This window comes from Drosophila novamexicana, unplaced genomic scaffold, assembly GCF_003285875.2.
Source record: "Drosophila novamexicana strain 15010-1031.04,08,12 unplaced genomic scaffold, DnovRS2.1 tig00000193-arrow-pilon, whole genome shotgun sequence".
Lineage (NCBI taxonomy): Eukaryota > Metazoa > Arthropoda > Insecta > Diptera > Drosophilidae > Drosophila > Drosophila novamexicana.
This window is the reverse complement of record NW_020824787.1, coordinates 546,738-564,037: the sequence shown is the minus strand read 5'-3', so window position 1 is coordinate 564,037 and position 17,300 is coordinate 546,738. Positions and strand designations below refer to the sequence as shown.

The window sequence follows — 17,300 nt, the reverse complement described above, 5'->3', positions numbered from 1 at the left end:
ATATTTGGCGTGCCGAATATATCCTTATTTTCTCGTTTTTTGTTAATTTGAATACGCTAAAAGAGAAGTCTTGCAATAATAATTCTCTATTTGTCTTTGTAATCACTTTATTAGTGTGTTTGTGTATTAACGAAATTTGTATTTTCATTTAGGACCCTCAGTATTTCTTTAAGTGCTTTTTCCCCTGCTGCATTTGGTCTTGATTACTTACATGATTTTGTACGCTTCCTCAATTGGTTAATTTTTTCAAATTATTCCAAATGAGTTTGGGTCAATTGAGAGGCAGCAGCTGCGGGGAGGAAGTTGCCTCGACTCACACGAGTTTCAGTTGCACTTTATTGACATTTTCGATGCGCTGCGCATTGTAAACCGCGCTTTACACTTTTTCAAACTTGACTACGACTCGGCCTGCACATTGAAATTTAACTCAATTAAACATAATTAATAATGCAGACTCACACACGCACGTTCACACATTTACATACTCAGACCCACGCCCGTACCCCCACGCATATGAGGGCGTTCGGGTTGGGGAGTTCAACGAATCGCATGGCCTTTTCTCAGTTTAATTGTTTCATTTTTGGGCCTCTTACGAACCATTGTTTTATTGTCGCTCAGACTAATTTGAATTTCCAGGTGTTGCGCTTGGGCGTTGTTTTTTATGGAACATGCAATTGTAAATGAGTCATGGATCTTATGAACTTAGTTATTACACATGCCCGCACAAGTCGTTACATTCATAAAACAAAGGAAAATTGCAAAAGCCCAGTTTGTTTTCCTTGGCGCCCAGTAGATTATACAAATATCTTCGCTATATTTATATAAAAAGTTTACTTCTGAAGCATCTTGCGAATATGAAAAATTATTAAAATTATGACTTATAGCAATACGAAAGACAAAGAAGGGAAGAACGGACAGACAGAATAAATATCTTATGTTTTAATATGTAGTGCTATATACAATTCTAAAAAGCAGTTATCTCTTACTAAATATGAAGATGTAGATGCTCAAATGTCACACCACATTTAGAATGAAACATAGTAATCATTTTTGAAAGTTTCATCAACAAGTTTTTAGGCCATCAAAAGTTCATTTCTAAACTCTTAAAAATTGAGATGGTTTGTGTTTTCGTTTTAAGACATGCTAAAGATTAGCCCTTCTTTTAAATGGAGATTTCTCTTAATGTTGTAAATTAATATATTTATATTATATTTTGCCTTTATTGTATTTTTAATGAGCTGAATCACACTAAAAAGTTCAAGAAAACGTTCAACATAATTGTTTAAGTGATCCATAAATATTTTATTGCTTGCAATTGCAAATGGGACAGGCACAAATTTAAACGAGATTATTTTACAACTATGGGGCAAACTCAAAATTGCAGTTGATACAGAAAAATACTTAAATACAACCAAAAGTTAAGAACTAAAGCCAAATACTAGAGATCTAGGCCAGCAAGCGGGCCACTCCGAAGAATAGCAGGATACCTCCAGCAATGGGGGCCAGGGAGGCGGAGCCGTTGCACTCATCCTTGGTGCAGACATCACAGCCCAACTGTTTGACGAAGGGCAACGAGGGATCCGACTGACAGCCAGTCTGGATGTTGGATACGTCGCCAAAGTAACAGCTACGCACGATCTGCGGGTGGCCGACAACTAAAAGTAACAATGAAATGTGAGAAATAACTTTCACGTTTTTTTTTTTAAACATAAAAAATAACACATAAGATAAAAGTTGCGTTTACAATGAATGCATTGTTTTCCGGCTGCTCGTAACAATGCAAGTTGTTTGTACTATCTTCTTTTTGCCAATTAATATGAAAATTTACTACGCTCTCGACTCATTTTTCAGTCAACATTTACTTGAGTCAACAGATTTGTTGTTTGCGTTTGGGCCCTTTGGGCTGGTCTGGACAATTTTTGCGGTTGAGTTGCTTAACGATAAGCTTTGACGATCTCAGCAATGCCGCTTATTATGGCAATCAGTTCTAAAATATATATGAATCTTAAGGAAAAACAAACCGTTCGTCATAAAATGTAAGATAATCGTTTGTTTTTTATATTCACTTTTGTACCAGTTAGAAAACATATTCATTTTTTTGACATGTCTGCAATTCAACTCTTTTCAAAAAGAATTCTTAAGGCATTATTCAAAAAAATGATAACGAATAAATATGTTAATTTGCTTCGTTCAGAAAAATAAACAAAGGTTTATGTAAATTTCATTGATATGTAGATTTTCTAAGTTTTTCTTTTAAAGTAAATAAGAAAAACTAAAAATTCCTCCACGAAAATATGGAAAATAGAAAAATCTTTAACAAGCTCAATTCAGTTTAAGTGAAATATTACAATATTGTTTTTTAATATCCAAATTTCACGCTCATTTCCAACTACAATCACGTCATAATTATTTCTACACGCTCTCTGACACTAATCTCAAAATTATACGAAATTACACGAAACCAGAAAACGCGACAATGGCCAGAAATACGCACCCAAATCCAACAACAGCGCAAAACACAGCCCGAACAAAACACGACAAAACGACAACAAAAAAAAAAAAAAAAAAAAAAAAACTATTCATGTACATAAAATGACATCATAATCGGCGTAGCATAAAACGAGTCCCATGCTCGCATGAGAGCTGCCTCTAATGGATGCCACAGATTGGCGAATCTGTGAATATGTCAGAACTTACCGCTCTCGAGCGTCTTCTTCATGCAGCCGGTCGCGTTGCGCAGTGGGAAGAAGTTCTGCAGATAGCGCGGTGGACCGATTCTGGCGCAATCCATTAGCAGAGTCTCATCCTCCTCGAACTTGAGGCCGCATTTGGGTGTTGTCAGCGACTCGCATTGGTAGCACTTGATGGCATAGGCTGGAAGTTAGCATCAGAGGTTATTAGTTCAAACAGGTTTTTCTTTCTCAAATGCGTTTCGGAAATCATAAAATCATAAAATACACACCCGAACAGGCCAGACTAATCATAACGGCCACGGCCAAACTGCATTTCACGGCGGACACCATTTTACTTCTTGTTACTTGATTTGATATTTTTACCGGAGCTACTCTACAATTCTCAACCTATGCTGACAATGTCTGCTGCACGTCTGACAAGCTCACGATTCTGTTGCCCCGTTCAGACGTCTGGCCAACCCATCAGCCTCACTCGCAGTCACCATCCCCCATTCACATATCACTCAGTTCTCTAAGCGCAACAGCGACTGCGCTGCTCACTCTGAGAGTTGAGACTTGAGTGGAAAATTGTGTGAAGGCACAATATTATATCGAACCGGTTTTCACACATTTGTTTTGCTTTTCGTATATGTATAAAAACAACTATTAAGGCGTTATACTATTTTTTTATAAATTGATTATCTTATGCATAGATTTTTGAGCGCAACGGCGACTGTGCTGTCCACTTTAAGTTTTGTTTTGAGTGGAAAATATCATATGTACCATTTTGATAAACAAGCCGAAAATAAGTGTTATAAAATGTTATTCTGAGTAGTTCTTGAACCGGTTCTGCAGCACAAAAAAAAACAAGTATTTATATATGTTAGTGAGCTTCTCAGCTTCTCGGAATTATTTACTCACAGTATTCCAACCATTTTTCTTAACTTTTTATACTACTAACTTATGTTTTTAAGAAAAGGGATTGATCTGAGCTATTGTACTTATATTAAGCAGCTGTTATAATGATTGTCTGTAGAATGAATCATTTTAGTTCTTGACTCGTTAGCACACAGTTGTCAATTTATTATTTGTTTTCCGTTTCTTGAAAGAGGCATTAAAAGACAAAAGATCTTTTTATACCCTGAAACTATTTAAAATGGTTAAAATGGGTATAATGGTTTTGTGCCTATGTATGTAACAGGCAGGAGAAAGTATATATCTTCTGGGTCAGAATCAATTTACGAGTCGATCCGGAAATTGACGATTGGAACTTCTGGAATTGTATACACAAATCAAGGATCTTTTATTTGTTATTTAATTCGTTTGAAGTGATAGAGTATCCCCTAGTCGTTCACTCCCCTAGAGAGACTATTTGTTTATTTGCAACAGGTAGTTGCGTAGTGAGTAGGTAAAACACTCAAAAATTTTTTAATGCCTCCCAAAAGTATGCAGCGTTATTTTTGAACAACATTTTTCATTCATGTTCCCTTATTACGCACGATCCGGAGTTAATAGGGCACAATCTGTTTTGCAAATGTTCTGCCAGTATAGATTTACACAGATTTAATTAGATTAAAGCAGCGGGACAGAGCCAAAGGCGCAGTGGGTAGCAATGGCCTCATAGTTTCCGAGCCGGGGACAGAAATTGTGGCAAAGCCGCAGGATAAAACTGAAATGAGGTCAGCAAAGAACTCATAGAATATTCACTTATCGTCTAATTGGATTAGCATTGCTCTTAGTGGATTTACCAATCAGTGCTTTGATATCGGATACGCGTATTGGATTAAAGCTGATTCCGGTTCTCTTTCCGATATGCATTGTATATGTATGTTTACATTTTGAGTTTGATTGGTCGGTTCTTCTTATAGTGGGTGTGTCATGTGTGTAATGCGAATAAAAAATATAAATATATAAATATTTTAAATGGGTCGCAAGTTGCTCAGGAAGTAATAGTCAATAATATACGGATTCTCTTCTTGTATAAAAATACACACTAGGGAACCAGTCTAAATATCAACTCACAAAATCGATAAAAATAATAAATATTTTGGGCTTGATTAAAAAAGATATCTGAATTGCTATATCTGATAATATTTTGTTGATAAATCCAAGCTCTTAACACATGAGCTCAATTTTTTAATGAATCAGCAGTTCAAACCGCGGGGCGCAATTTACCATTTGCATAGATTTAATTAGATAATGTCAATGCAGATTTATGGACACCGATGGCAGGTGTCAAACAGGCTGCGATTGAAAACAGCGATTAAAAGAGCACAGAAATGACAGGCAGGACGAAGGATATGCGTGAAATGAGGTCGAAGTGAGTCACTTGTAAGGTATGTAGGTTGCCTAATTAGATTAGCAGTGGCTTCGATTAAGTGAGGTAATTTGAGCTACAGTGGAGCCCAAGATAGTCAATGGGATGGCAAGCTTATGCAGATTATTGGACGAGTAAAACAAGAATATGCGATACTTTAAGAGATAGTGTTTGCTCCCGTATCAAAGCAGTCTTCGTAATCAAGAGAGGCAAGGATCAACTTTAAATACAGAGACTTGACCAATACTTAACTGGACTTTTATATAAAAAGGATAAGGTCAACTCTAATATATATGTAGATCTAACGATGACGAGTCTATAATTTCTGCCTGCGGTTGTGATTCAATGGATTGGAATAACAAGGAGTATCTGAAAGGAGCCAAAAGGGGATGACTAGGTAAGGGCAAAGATAAACTCCTGCCTGTTACGCCTGTTTCATATATCTACGAACACGAATGACTGATTTTTTTAAGAGGCAGCCATATCAAATATTGATGAAGGGTGTTATTTTAAAACTCTGGCAGATACAATTGCAACTTTGCAGCATTTCGAGCCTGGCCATCTACATGGAGTCTGCCAATAGTTATGCTCCATAAGCTTTCCCATAATAAATAAAACATTTAAAAATGTTCACATAGATCATAAACTTTATTTGGGTTGTGTTTTTTTCTGTTTATCTAACTGTGATAAATACATTTGAGAATGCATGCGGTGTTTGACTTGTACAGTTAAAATATTGTTTCATAGTTTTATTATTATTATTTATGGGTATATCTTTTATAGAGCGTGGCTTGTTGTGGTTGTAGTTAATACTCCTGTTAAGCTAAGCTAGTACTAATTTGTTTATCCATTTATTGTTTTATTTAAAATTATTAAGGCAAATTATGAATTAGAAAATATCTCTATAAATAATAAATTAAAATACAGGCTTAACATAAAAGGACTACAGAGGAATAATACACCTAAAACTAAACTAAGTAAATTATTAAAGTTAATCAGCAAATGGCTTAGCATTTGGGCTAAACAAAATATCACGTTCTAACTAAAATAGAGATACGATTGAAGCGACTGCCGCTCAGTTGGCCAACTGATTTCCCAAGGCCAGAGCGGGCAGCAAAATGACGGCCAAGAGGGCGGCGAGGCGTGTGGAGCCATTGCAGCGATCTGTGAGGCAATCCTCACAGAATATTCGTCGCACATTCTTCTCCGGAGTGGTCACGTTGCACAGCTCCACGGGATCCGACTTGTTGGTGTAGTAGCAGAAGCGTTTGGTTATGATCTTGCCATTATCTGAAGTTAAAAAATGTGTAAGTAGGGACTCTTGTAATCGGCTTGCTCTACTTACACTCCTCCACAGTTTTGCGGCAAACGGGACGCTCGTGATCCGAGTTGATGCTGCTGTTGCAGCTGCGCAGCAGATTTATGTTGCGCTCCTTGATAAGATCCGTGGGTATGTTATCCTCCTGAAAGGTCACATCGCAAAAGTCCTCCGCTCCAATGGTGTCCGAGCTGCAGTGCCAGCATTGCAAATGTTGATGTTCATGTGCTGTAAACATGGCCAAATAAAAGATTCGATTAGCTTGTTTACTACACGACCTTTAGGCCTGGCCTTAATTTGGCTTGAACTCTTATGGCTGGCGTAAAACTATTCATACATTTTGCCCATTCAATTGTGGATTGTGTATCCGGGGCTTGTTGAGCTGTTGACATCATCAGTCTTTGTGCCAAAAGCAAACCAAACTAACTTTATGTGTCACCACCCCCAAATTCAGGTCCAACCCTCGTTGAATATCCGTTCGGCAGCCGCAGCAGACTGTGAATTGTGCGTAGCGAGTCGAAGCGGCGCCTTCATTGAATTTTTATTACGTATACGCAACTAAATGCCATTTGAGAGCAACTGAAATTTATTATTGCACCCGCAATATAAACGACTCTTTTTGTGGCTGAGAGAGAACCAAGATTTTTATGAGATTTTTGTGCGTCCATGAAGCACTAAAAACTGTTGACTCGCAAAATTTGTTACCAAGCTTGTAATTGTAGAGCTTGACCAAAGACGTGCCTAGAGTATTGCATGATGAGTCAGAGGTGTGAGAGTATAGAGTATATTGTCCCCCATGATATATAATGTATTACCATAATAATATTTCCCTTTTGTACAAAATGTCTATTAAAAATTTGATTAAGATTTTTAAATGTCTTTAAATGAATTTAGTTTTTTGAATAATAAAAAAGTTAATTTAAAGTTTCGATAAATTAAAATTATTTAATGATTTTATGCAAAAGAACAAAACATAAACATAAATGGAAGAGAATGTCATTTTACTAAAGAAAAAAGTAAACTTAGTAAAGTAGATAAAACTATTACATATATATTATTGTTGAGAGCACATTCAACTTTTTCTTTGAGTGTAAGTTTTCATGAGAAGTACTCAATAGCTTTGCGTCTTTTTCTCATAACTCTCTCATCACTTTTTTTCGCACTCACTGATTGATTTGCCTAGCGCACTGTGATTATTTTTTGTTGTTTTATCAAACGCTTTGTTTATTTATGTTTTCTATATCATTTGTTTTTAAATTAAATTCAAATTTTGGTAAACATTGACAGAGGAAGCATTGGCACAGCACAAGAAGAGTGAGCGTATTTTTGGAAGTGATTCGCATAAAATTAATTTTTAATTAGATTGTTTGCCGTCGGGGGGAGGGCATGGAAAATGATGTGCCCTGGAACTACCTGCTGGTCAAAACAAACATGCAAATCCATTTTTCTCCACTTAGATATGCGTGATTAGCTGTTGGCTCTGACAGACCCGAAGATCAAGATGGTTCGTTTGGCTTTTGTGTGCCTTCAAGGTTTTTGCATGTCCACAGCACAGCTGACCACAGCAAAAGTTTGAAGGTGGCCAGTTGATAGGGGCAAAACTTTCCTTACATGTTGGATTATTTTGTTTTTTAAAAGTCAACTTGCCGTAAATCTAAATCAAACATGCAATGTTGTCGTTGCTGTTGTTGTCAGTTGTCCGCCAATGTTGGGACCTTGACACGCGTCATGGCAGCTACCGGACCCAGTTCTTGAGCTGGGTGTCAAATATTGACGCCAACAAAATTTGCATTTAATTTTGAAAATGTGAGTGTATTAAATTACATTATTATGAATTTGCTGGCACCTTAAACGTCAGTCGAGCGAGTCCTTCAGCTGTCAGCGCCCAAGACAACATTGCCGCGTGCTGTAATTATTAGTTGTTGTTTTTATTGTTGTTGTTGTTCTTATTGTTGTTGTTATTATTGTTCATTTATGCAGCCCCTAACGCCCACGTTCAAGTCAACGTCTGCATTTTAAGACCTTGTCGGTTCTAGTTCTCAGGCTTCCTGTAGGCTGACGTGCAATTGCGGGTAATTTGCCAGCGCCCTAGCCGAAGCAGTCTCTAGATGGACTAACTAGCGCCGTTTTTATACTCAACGTAATTGATTGTTTGTACGGTATATATCGGGGCTAAGTCAAGGTCGCGTGTTAGCTACTTTCTTATCGAGTTCACGCACAGGCTGTTATTTAAGCACTGCTTATACCCTGTACCCAGCGAAATGATAAGCAACCTCTAGCTAGTATTACCCATTTTTGCACGAAAATATTAGTCATCAGTTATCGAAATCTTTTCAAAATCGGTAAACTACGTATCTATCTAATTACCTTTTAGATATACAACCCATTTATTCACCTTCTCAACCTCTTTTTTATCAAATTAATAGGAAAATATAGGCGCATTCAGAAAATTCTAGTTCTATATATACCCAAATATATGATAAATTCTGTATATACCCAGTATACATATTTTTCTATAGATATTCTGTAAATTCTAAATTAATATAGACTGATCAATAACTTGTTTAGACTAGAGCAAAATCATTTGAAGGATCCACATCGTGAACGTGTTAAAGGGTATTTCCGTGTTGGCCAATCTATTTGTTTGATCAGAGCCATTGAAAATGGAAGCCTTGCAATTGAAGTCTACCGGAAGTTGCTTTCTCTCTATATGCAAATGCTGTATCTCGTTTGTGGGCTTTTGCAACCCCTAACTCAAAAATTGCAACAATATACAGCAAAAGGCTTTCGCACATCCGCACTTAGCTCGCACCACCGAAAAATAAGTAAATAAACTGTCAAGCATAATGAAAAACAACAAGACAAATGTATTCATGGCATAATTTGATACGCATCGGAAGTTTGTTGTCGCCTGCAATTAAGTGAACCCCCCGAGCACATGTCCGTCGGTGAGGGGGTTAGTTGATGGCGGGGGGCGGTCTAGTGTCCTGTGAAGCGTGCTCAATCTGCGCATCCTGTTTGTCAGCTCATTTTGAACGAAAACAAGCCGAGCAACGCCTGTCTCATTATCAGTTATCTACAAATTACGCAATTCATGCCAAGCAATTCGAACCAAACTTGAACCCCCACCACACACAGAAACGTACAGATACACACACGCACACACACAGTCGAGGTCTGTGACATAGTTTCCACGCATCCAGCTAGGTGGGGGCAGAAATCTGTGCTGGATACGCGAGTACAGTTGAGATGAGTTTTGGCTAGTCCGGCGCTGCTGGAAACTGGAGCAGACGCCGTTCTGGCGCCAGTTTGACATGCGCAGTGCTCCGAGCAGATGCGCAGTGGGGTCCTGATTGAATGTAAGCCAATTAGATAATTACAGGACCCTCACAGACACAGCAGCCCATGCCATGATGATTAGGAAAGCAACAAGAATTAATTCCATATTCAATCTGACGCAATTAAGAGTAATTATAATCAGAAGTTCACTTCAGCAGTCAATTAATGCATATTAAGAGCAAATTTAATTAAGTTGCATTGCTGCATTCATCAATGATTTTTATGGCCAAATGCAAATGCACTCTACGCTGTGTATGTGTTCGTGTGTGTATGAGTGTCTGTAAAACAAAGCAAATAGCTTGCAAATATTTAAGATAAATAAACAAGAAGCAATTCCAAAATACACAAATGCATTCAGATTTCCTTCCCATGCCAATCATTGAACAGCGTGAAAATCACAAAAATGCCGCCAAATAACGACACATACATATATTTATTTCTTATGTGTGTATGTATATCTGTAGGAAAAGTGCGCAAATTTTCTGTACATTGACCCACAAAGTGTTTGCGTGTTGGCAAAAGAATGTAAAAAATCAGCTGTAAATTAGCCAAGCCCTTCAAAAAGCAAGACTATCACTGCGATTTTGTGTAATCATAAAAGGATAATAAATTATAAAGGTTTTTTAAATTCTACAAAAATAATATATATTTTTCAAAGCAAGTTACAGAAAGCAAAGTAGGTTACCAATTATGTATAGAAGTTTTCTCTTTCATCTTTGCAGGGGTTAGATCCCTAAACTTTCTCTTATATAAATAAGAAATCTTTTCCCTCTTTGCGGGGACTCGATTCCTAAACTGCGTGCTCAGTACGCAAGCGTAAGTTTTGATACTTAGCTTATATTTAAAATTTGTTACAATAAATATGTCGGCTTGTGTCTAGGCATATCGCTATAAAAATATTCCAAAAAGCAATCGATCAATTTCTATTTGGTTAAACCATTAAATAATCGTAAAAAATAAATTCTTTAAAATTCAATTCACTCACAAATGCCATATCTGACAGTATATACCTCTCTACACCATATATTTATTCAATCAAATTTGAAACAATTCGATTTTCATTCGTTTTCGTCATATAATGCCAGAGATTTATTCTTCAGATTTTCTGTAATTAATAAACCTTAAAATTTGTGCACATGCGAGCAACTTGTGCCACAAACAGCTCTTCAATCTATTTATGTATATATAAATATTCCAAAAAGCAATTTGTTTATGACATATAAAAGCCATAAAACAGAAATACATTTTGCGGTAATCATCAAGATATTTCCCTAAATGTTGTATACGCAGGTGTGAAAATATTTTTAACAGCTTTCCGCTGAGTTATGAACAATAATTGTTGAATTTTTAACTATATAACTGTATTGTAATAAAATTTCAATTTGCACATGTGTAAAATTATTGAACTAAAATATTTACTAACTTCATGGTCATGAAATATTGAATATAAGTAATGAAAGGGCTATCAAATCAAGTTTGTTTATGTCATATGGTAAACATAGGGAAAGAACAGAAAGAAATATCGACAATAAATTAAACTAAATGTTCCATACTCAGGTGCTAAAAATTGTATTATAACTTTTAGTTGATTTATGAAAATAAATTGTTTAGTCTCTTACAATATTCAGCTATGATTTTTATGGCTATTTTTAAGCATGGTATAACTTTTATAAACACCGCAAAAAAAATGAGAAATTCGTAAAAATTTGCCGCAAAATAAAAAGAAACCAATAAATAAAAAATGTACGTAAACAAACTCAAAATCCAAGTGAAACGTTTCATTCATCCGAAAGTGATCGAAAAGCCACACCTGAGACCATTCTCATGAAGGCACATAATTTAGCAGCAACCTTGTTGCCCCAGATGTAATTACACGTAAGCACAGGCCCAATTGGACTTCGCACAATATTAACAAGAAATTTTTTGTTTTAATGTGTTTATGAATGCACCCAAACGCGAGCCACGTGCAACGCGTGACGATCGGAACGAGCGGAACTCACCTTTAATATTGTAGGCGCTGGCCAACAGGCAAAAGCCAGCAATTATGAATTTCATGGGTGCTGACATAGTTAGGAATAGTATTGGATTACTTGGCGCTGGAATGCTAAGGCTACAAATCTCTACAAGGCACGTAGACGGCTGGGCGACACAATGGCGCCGGCTTTCCGGTGAACAAGACGCAGGCGGGATATCAGATTCCTTGTGTGTGTGTGTATCCTTTGTGGGGCTTCTCAATGCCAGGAGCTGCCTTTGTTTGATTCGTATGTACTTTAAACTGCGCGCGATGCAAACGGCTGCTCGTCCGAGTAACGACTGTGCGGCACAGCGAGCCGCAGGCTATGCTGCCACACACTAGACGTCAACGTCGGCGGCAACGCCGACTGCGGCCGCGACGTTGCTCTGGCTGTGTCTCAGGCAATGATGACGTTGCTTGGGGATGCCCCATGCTGCTGCCAATCGGCCAGCCTAACAATTAAGTTAGTTTTCCGCTTGCCGCAAAGAAAAGATTATGAGACGTCTTCAGACAATTATTTAATGTTGTTATTGTTGTCTTAAAACAACAATATAATATAAGCAAATTTTTAAATAGAAAATATAAACTGTAAATTAGTAAGGATTATGCGAAATGATGTTAACTTGCTAAACATTTTTCCTTGCACAAATTAATTGGCAACTTTTAAACTTTGTGTATTATATTAGCTGTTACGTTTCTCGTTTTATGGTCACCCCATTTGTGGTGTGAAACTTGGCTAAGCCTGACAGAAAAGCTCTTGGCTCTGCTTTCCGTTCACATTTCAAAATTTATACATAAACCAGTTTTTTGACTGCTTTGAAACTCATATTTTTTGTATTATAATGAAATATATTATTAAAAATTCTTAAATGTTTTTTATTTGTTTTGTAATCATTTTATTTTAAAGCGACTATAAAGGTCTTTGTTGCCTTGTCAATATACCCTTATACCCATTTTTAATGGGTTCAGGGTCTAACTAATCATTTCAAATCGGCGAAAAAAGCAAAGCAAGTTATATTACGTTATTTTGCAAAATCGAGGACGGTTAGAAAATCAAAACTTTTTTGATAATTTTTTTTGAATATCTAAATTTTGACCAAAATTGACCAATGGCAAGGGGTTACATCACGTTTTTTGTCAAAATCGGGGTCGGCTCGAAAATCAAAACTTTTTTGATTATTTTTGTTGAATATCTCGGCCAAAAAATGTCCGATTTTGTAGTTTTACACCTTTTTATATTTGTACGGATCCCTACTATAAATTTTTATTCAAACATTTTAAATATCAATGGGCTAAAATCAGTTGTTGACCAAAAAACGATTCGTTTGTAAGGTCAATGATTATTTTTTGGAATATTTCAGCCAAAAAATGCCAGATTTTGGAATTGTATACCATTTTATACTCGTAAGGATCAGTACTAACGATTGGCATCAAAAAAATGAATATCTAAATTTTGACCAAAATTGACCAAATGGCAAGGGGTTACATCACGTTTTTTGCCAAAATCGGGGTCGGCTCGAAAATCAAAACTTTTTTGACGAATTTTGTTGAATATCTCGGCCAAAAAATGTCCGATTTTGTAATTTTACACCTTTTTGAATTTGTACGGATCCCTAATATAAATTGTCATTCAAACATTTTAAATATCAATGGGCTAAAATAAGTTGTTGACCAAAAAACGATTCGTTTGTAAAGTCAACCTGTTTTGATGATTTTTTGGAATATCTCAGCCAAAACATGTCAGATTTCGGAATTGTATACCATTTTATACTCGTAAGGATCAGTACTAACGATTGGCATCAAAAAAATGAATATCTAAATTTTGACCAAAATTGACCAAATGGCAAGGGGTTACATCACGTTTTTTGCCAAATCGGGGTCGGCTCGAAAATCAAAACTTTTTTGATTATTTTTGTTGAATATCTCAGCCAAAAAATGTCCGATTTTGTAATTTTGCACCTTTTTGAATTTGTACGGATCCCTAATATAAATTGTCATTCAAACATTTTAAATATCAATGGGCTAAAAAAAGTTGTTGACCAAAAACCGATTCGTTTGTAAAGTCAACCTGCTTTGATGATTTTTTACAATGGGCTAAAAAAAGTAAAGTCAACCTGTTTTGATGATTTTTTGGAATATCTCAGCCAAAAAATGCCAGATTTTGGAATTGTATACCATTTTATACTCGTAAGGATCAGTACTAACGATTGACATAAAAAAATGAATATCTAAATTTTGACCAAAATTGACCAAATGGCAAGGGGTTACATCACGTTTTTTGTCAAAATCGGGGTCGGCTCGAAAATCAAAACTTTTTTGATTATTTTTGTTGAATATTTCACCCAAAAAATGTCAGATTTTGTAATTTTACACCTTTTTGAATTTGTACGGATCCCTACTATAAACTGTCATTCAAACATATTAGATATTTTATTCAAACATTTTAAAAATCGGTGGGCTAAAAAAAGTTATTGACCAGAAACCGAATCGTTTGTAAAGTCAACCTGTTTTGATGATTTTTTTGAATATCTCGGCCCAATAGGGTCCGATTTTCGAATGATATACCACTTTAGACTCGTAAAGAGTAGTACCATTGATTGGCGTTAAAAATTCAAATTTTCAACTAAATGCTTTTTGTGAAAATCGGGGTTGGTTGGAAAATCGGAACTCCGGAATTTATTTATCCATGTACACCTCGCTATCCTAAGCTACTTTGCGCTTTGTGGAAGCGAACTAAAGTCTATATTGATATATAAAAATGTGAACATAAAATAACAGATGGCGCTGCTTGTAGTTATTAAAGTTGGACTTAGATACACTTAAAAAAAATATATATATATATCGCTTAACTACTGCAATGATTCAACTTATTAGTTTGTGATTCATTGGCTGCCACGCACATAATTTGGCCAGTGTGGCAGCAATTGCAAACAGTATATTGCCAAATTTGGCCACACTTATGCCAAAGTATTGGGTGAGGCGCTGAAACAGCCAACAGATATATGTTTTCATATGCAAATCTTGACATTAATCTGCAGCATAAGGCGACAGTAGCCGACGACTCCTCCTGCACACCCAAAAACACTTGACAAAGCGTGAAAAATGCGACTCGCTGCGTTTGGCTGCACGCACACCAAATGAGCCGGCGATCGAGAGCGACGCCATCGCCACACTTGGAGTTGATTGGCGAGCTTGAGCCGAGCAACAACAAAGATTGCAACGGATTAGGAGGTTAAGTTGAAGCCTAAGCCGTGGCAATAAAAAGTCAAATCACATCATAAACTTAAGCACGGCGGCGGCCTAAACTTCTAGCCGGCCAGTCGACCGATCGTGGTGCCCATTGACAGCCAGCCTGGGGCCGTTGGGGCGTATGCGTAACATTTGCAGCCAGCTGAAACGCTGAACAATGTCGATTTACAATATTTACCCATGCCCCCTTGATGATAAATGGCCAGTTTTATTGCATAAACTGTACGACATTTTCGCCAGACACGTCATAAAAAAACTGAAAAAACAGACATACATTTCATGCATGTATTTAAAAAAATAATAATAAAAAAAAAAGCCAAACGAATCGTGGAAAAGCCGTGCGACAACTTTGAATGGCCAAAACGTTTTTCTGGCATAGTTACCACCCATTATTTTTATATTTATTTATATATACAATACCCTAGGATCGTAAAAATTATTGATATGCGATTAAGTTTTGCAAATGTGTGCGGCAATGTCTTCTAATAAAATATGTTACTCTGCATGTTCATTATTTGCAATTATATTCGCAATTCTAAAGTTTAATAAATTGTTGAAAGGTAAACTTGTAATCCAACAATTTATATTTGTATTTAAGATTTAACTGTTAATTAAATTGATATTGGTACTTACAATTATGTATCTACCATAGTATAGATAATTCTAGATAGCTATATATTTAGCTATGCTTAATCTGGGAAAATAGGAAATGAGATAAGAGGCTCTTGAATAACCTATGCAAATACCTATGCATTTATTTATATTTATTCTTGTAGTGTTTGTTCTTTTGTTCTAGAAAATTTAAGCATAACAGTCCTATAAAAATCAAAAACTAATTTTTAGTTCTGATATTCCTTTCACAATTACCGGATAATAAAAACAGCAATTAAGTATCTTAATCTAAGTACAGGGTATATACTAGTTAAGCACTCTCTACCACAGCACGCGCATTTGCATTTGCTTGTTAATGTTTTTGTTAGACAGCTTTCAGGTATGTCTCAATGCTTGTGACAAATTTTCTGAAAAAATAATGCAATGATCACGCTTTAGGGCGGTACCAAACCAAAAGAAAAAAAAACGAGAAAGTAAGAATATTTTCTGCACGCAGAAGTCACAATACCCTTATTGGCTTACTGTTTTACGCATATGTAAGAATAGTGAAGGGTATGAAAGCTCCCACTTTAAAGCCTAAACCTGAAGATCTTCCGGACAAATCAAAGACTCAATTGACTTGGGTCAAATGCCAGCGCAGGCACTGACATTTTTGCGTGGTCGGCAATTACCCAGAGACAATTCTTAAATGTGGGCAGTTCCAGAACTGAACTCATTTCCGTTCTGCTGCGATTGCCGAACCACAATATGAATGACGCATCGGGAACTCAACGGCTCATCCAATTGTGTATCTGTATATCTTTTATCTGTGTAGCTTGCACAATGTCAAGCGCAATGATGTGAGACAATTATTTTTGATTTGCTTTTGAAATTAAAAAATTTAAGGTTACGTGGGCCAGGCAAAACTTGGACTGGAACGGGGAGCTTTAACAAATAAAGTGAATTAGTTGGAAATGCCCGACTAGGAGATACCCCAAACCTCTCTCTACCAAAAACACACACATTTATAAATGGAAAATTTGACAATTATGTATTCTTAATGGGATAAGGAATTAGAAAGAAAAACTGATCTTAATTATCTTTTATTGTTTCATAAAATGAATGTATTTGAATAAAACCAATAGCATCAAAATTGTCTCCGTTGTTTAAATTGAAATTTTTTTCATTTTGCGAAATGTGTAGGTGAGTTAAGAAAAAATAAAAATTACCCATTGCTGGTATACTATACGAGAAGCTACATGAAAGCCTACGAGATATGCTCAAATTCAAGAATTCAATATCGATTTTTATCGATTGCTTAGAAAAAATGCAAGTTATCGATGCGAACATGCATATGAATGGACGGACAGAAAAGCAACCAGACTCACAATCTTGGCTAATCGACTCGGCTGTTGATGCTCATCTAGAATATGTGTACTGCATGGACTCATTCTATAAAATTACAAAGGATTTACATAAAAACCTTTCCTGTACTCCAAAGAATTATGATCTGATAATTATGATAAAACAATATTTTGAGCCCTTGATTATATTATTATTATGTATCTTATGTAAGTAGCTAAAATTATCAACAATGCTTCAATCATAAGTTCTCCTTGACAGAGAGCTAAGAATCCGTGTTTTAGTGCCAGCGCATAGCCGCCTCATCTAATAATTTTATTAAAAACATTTAAAATTATATTTAATAAATATGCAAAAAAACTTAAATTATTAAAAAAAAACTTTAATTTAGAAAACAATGCTTTTTTTGTTACCATCTAATCAATTTATTTGCAAGAC

At 36.0% G+C, this 17,300-nt stretch overlaps 2 protein-coding genes across 2 annotated transcripts; both read right to left on the bottom strand.

Moving 5' to 3' along the window:
* Window positions 1-1,278: 1,278 nt before the first annotated feature.
* On the bottom strand, window positions 1,279-3,112 carry LOC115758544. The gene is made up of 3 exons (XM_030699241.1): window positions 2,963-3,112; window positions 2,698-2,874; window positions 1,279-1,655 (listed from the first exon to the last, which is right to left on the bottom strand). Exons 1-3 carry the CDS (start codon window positions 3,021-3,023, stop codon window positions 1,447-1,449), a joined length of 447 nt encoding a protein of 148 aa, XP_030555101.1. The 5' UTR covers window positions 3,024-3,112; the 3' UTR covers window positions 1,279-1,446.
* A 2,533-nt stretch (window positions 3,113-5,645) lies between these two features.
* Window positions 5,646-11,936, bottom strand: LOC115758808. Its single transcript, XM_030699586.1, has 3 exons — window positions 11,647-11,936; window positions 6,335-6,535; window positions 5,646-6,279 (listed from the first exon to the last, which is right to left on the bottom strand). Exons 1-3 carry the CDS (start codon window positions 11,711-11,713, stop codon window positions 6,065-6,067), a joined length of 483 nt encoding a protein of 160 aa, XP_030555446.1. The 5' UTR covers window positions 11,714-11,936; the 3' UTR covers window positions 5,646-6,064.
* Between the last annotated feature and the right edge of the window lie 5,364 nt (window positions 11,937-17,300).

Bases quoted from the DNA above. Each gene is read 5' to 3' on its own strand.
- LOC115758808 (XM_030699586.1), bottom strand. From the start codon at position 11,713: ATGTCAGCACCCATGAAATTCATAATTGCTGGCTTTTGCCTGTTGGCC. The intron at 6,536-11,646 runs GTGAGTTCCGCT...CCATGTTTACAG, and splicing joins CAGCGCCTACAATATTAAAG to CACATGAACATCAACATTTG. The intron at 6,280-6,334 runs GTAAGTAGAGCA...TTTTAACTTCAG, and splicing joins CCGCAAAACTGTGGAGGAGT to ATAATGGCAAGATCATAACC.
- LOC115758544 (XM_030699241.1), bottom strand. From the start codon at position 3,023: ATGGTGTCCGCCGTGAAATGCAGTTTGGCCGTGGCCGTTATGATTAGT. The intron at 2,875-2,962 runs GTGTGTATTTTA...GCTAACTTCCAG, and splicing joins GATTAGTCTGGCCTGTTCGG to CCTATGCCATCAAGTGCTAC. The intron at 1,656-2,697 runs GTAAGTTCTGAC...TGTTACTTTTAG, and splicing joins GAAGAAGACGCTCGAGAGCG to TTGTCGGCCACCCGCAGATC.